This window comes from Cebus imitator, unplaced genomic scaffold (assembly GCF_001604975.1).
Source record: "Cebus imitator isolate Cc_AM_T3 unplaced genomic scaffold, Cebus_imitator-1.0 Scaffold191, whole genome shotgun sequence".
Lineage (NCBI taxonomy): Eukaryota > Metazoa > Chordata > Mammalia > Primates > Cebidae > Cebus > Cebus imitator.
In genome coordinates this window covers 1,452,587-1,454,870 of record NW_016107506.1, presented here as the reverse complement: position 1 = coordinate 1,454,870, position 2,284 = coordinate 1,452,587, and the positions used below count along the sequence as shown (strand labels likewise).

The window sequence follows — 2,284 nt, the reverse complement described above, 5'->3', positions numbered from 1 at the left end:
GAAAAAAAAAAAAAGAAAATAGCAACAAAAAACACGTAAAGCTAAGATCTATAATCTTGGCATTCATTGATTACCATGATGGATATGTTGGTATAGCACACACTACTAATCTTATGTTTTCCCTACATAAATATATACAAAATATTTTTATCAAAACCATGTCATACTGATGAAGTCATTTAAGAAATATAACTGTCTTTCAATTAGAGGATTTTCTGTTTGGGATTTTTTTGTTGCCTCTTCACACTTTAAGTCCTTCTGGAACACACATACTTCTCCTAAGTGGCCTCGGGTGGAACCGCCAACCTCCATCTCAGCAGTTTCCACAGGTAAACACTGCAGAATGCTGGGCATGTAATGGATTTCTAGTGAGCTGCATGGGACGAGAAGTGCACCCTTTGTCTCCAAGGTCATAATGGCTCTGCTGACTTTAGTACCTTTCACTGGAGCTAGGGAGGACGACTGGAAAATGCCAGAGAGAGAGCATGAGAGAACCCCCTGCCCCATGATCTCAAATGAAAAAAAAAAAAAGAGAACACAGAAATCCCCCTGTGCACTACCCCCCGGTCCCTTTTGTGTTGTTTTTGCCAACACAGCAGCTTTCCTGCTATATATACCAGCTATCCCTTTGTCCCCATCATACTAGATGCTAATCACCCGCTGTCAACAACCATGGGGAAGGTGAGCCTGTGGAGGTGCTGTGCCATGTCTATTGGGGGTGTGGCATGTGGGGATGTTCCTTCCAGCTGACTATCTACTGTCACCTTGTTTCTACCTCAGATCACCTTCTACGAGGACCGAGACTTTCAGGGCCGCTGCTACAACTGCATCGGTGACTGCCCCAACCTGCGGGTCTACTTCAGCCGCTGCAACTCTATCCGAGTGGACAGTGGCTGCTGGATGATCTATGAGCGTCCCAATTACCAGGGTCACCAGTACTTCCTGCGCCGAGGCGAGTACCCCGACTATCAGCACTGGATGGGCCTCAGTGACTCAGTCCGATCCTGCCGTATAATTCCTGATGTGAGTCTTGCTTCAACCTGACTGACGTGAAAGAATCAATGATCCATGGCCATCAATTCCTGTTTATAAAAGGCAGTTAGCTCCAAATCAGGATGAGTATTCACAGTAAGAATAGCAAGACCCGACCCTCAAACATTAAAAAAAAAGAAAAGTAACAATAATCTCTATTTTTCTTACTTAAGGACATCAATAATTGTTTCAGGACATGAGAAATCACAACAGCCTTTAAATTAAACTTGGTAGCATCTAAGTGATCCTTAATTTCTACATAAAAGTCACCTTACTCAGTAGTAAAAAAAAAAAAAAAAAAAAGTCTGTCTAGTTTATTTAGATAATTATTGTTATTATTATTTATGAAATGGAGTCTTGCTCTGTCACCAGGCTGGAGTTCAGTGGCTCAATTTCTGCTCACTGCAACCTCCACCTCCCTGGTTCAAGTGATTCTCCTGCCTCAGCCTCCAGAGCAGCTGGGACTACAGGCATGCACCACCACACCTAGATTATTTTTGTATTTTTAGTAGAGACAGGGTTTCACCATATTGGCCACGCTGGTCTCGAACTCCTGACCTCATGATCCACCCGCCTCAGCCTCCCAAAGTGCTGAGATTACAGGCATGAGCAACGGTGAACAGCCAGATAATTACTTTTTAATGATAAAAAAAACTTAACAGACTGTGGAAGAAAAATATAGGTATAATGTGTTCTGACTACATTGGGCATTTTTTTCACTACATTCTAGGACATACTAGAACCTAGGAAAATATGTTTCAATTTGTGTGGATTTATAATTTCCAGAAGTCATTATCAACTAGTTTCTTACAAATAACATAGACAGACAATTAATTAGGATTTCATAAAACATGGTCCTTACCAAAGCGTTGCTTAATGTTTTTTAATCACGTGCAGCATGTGTTTACACTGATGGCACCAAATTATGTGGTGTGACAAGGATATTCAAGAATTGAAATCACAGCCAGGCTCAATGGCTCACACCCATAATCCCAGCACTTTGAGAGGCCGAGCTGGGTAGATCACTCGAGGTCAGGAGTTCAAGACCAGTCTGGCCAACATGGTGAAACCCTATCTCTACCAAAAATACAACAAAATTAGCCAGGCATGGTAGTGTGTGCCTGTAGTCCCCGCTAAGTGGGAGGCTGAGACAGGAGAATTGCTTGAACCTGGGAGGTAGAGGTTGCAGTGAGCTGAGACTGTGCCACTGAAGTCCAGCCTGTGATAGGGCGAGACTTCATCTCATAAAAAA

General features: G+C 42.7%; 1 protein-coding gene across 1 annotated transcript in view; it reads left to right on the top strand.

The window, feature by feature from the left end:
• The first annotated feature begins 577 nt into the window (after positions 1–577).
• CRYGA (crystallin gamma A) overlaps positions 578–2,284 on the top strand; it is a 3,329-nt gene continuing 1,622 nt past the window's right edge. Inside the window, exons 1-2 of the mRNA XM_037745062.1 lie at positions 578–681; positions 781–1,023. Of these exons, the coding sequence (XP_037600990.1) occupies positions 673–681; positions 781–1,023 (252 nt within the window). The 5' untranslated portion in view covers positions 578–672. The remainder of the gene's footprint in view (positions 682–780; positions 1,024–2,284) is intronic.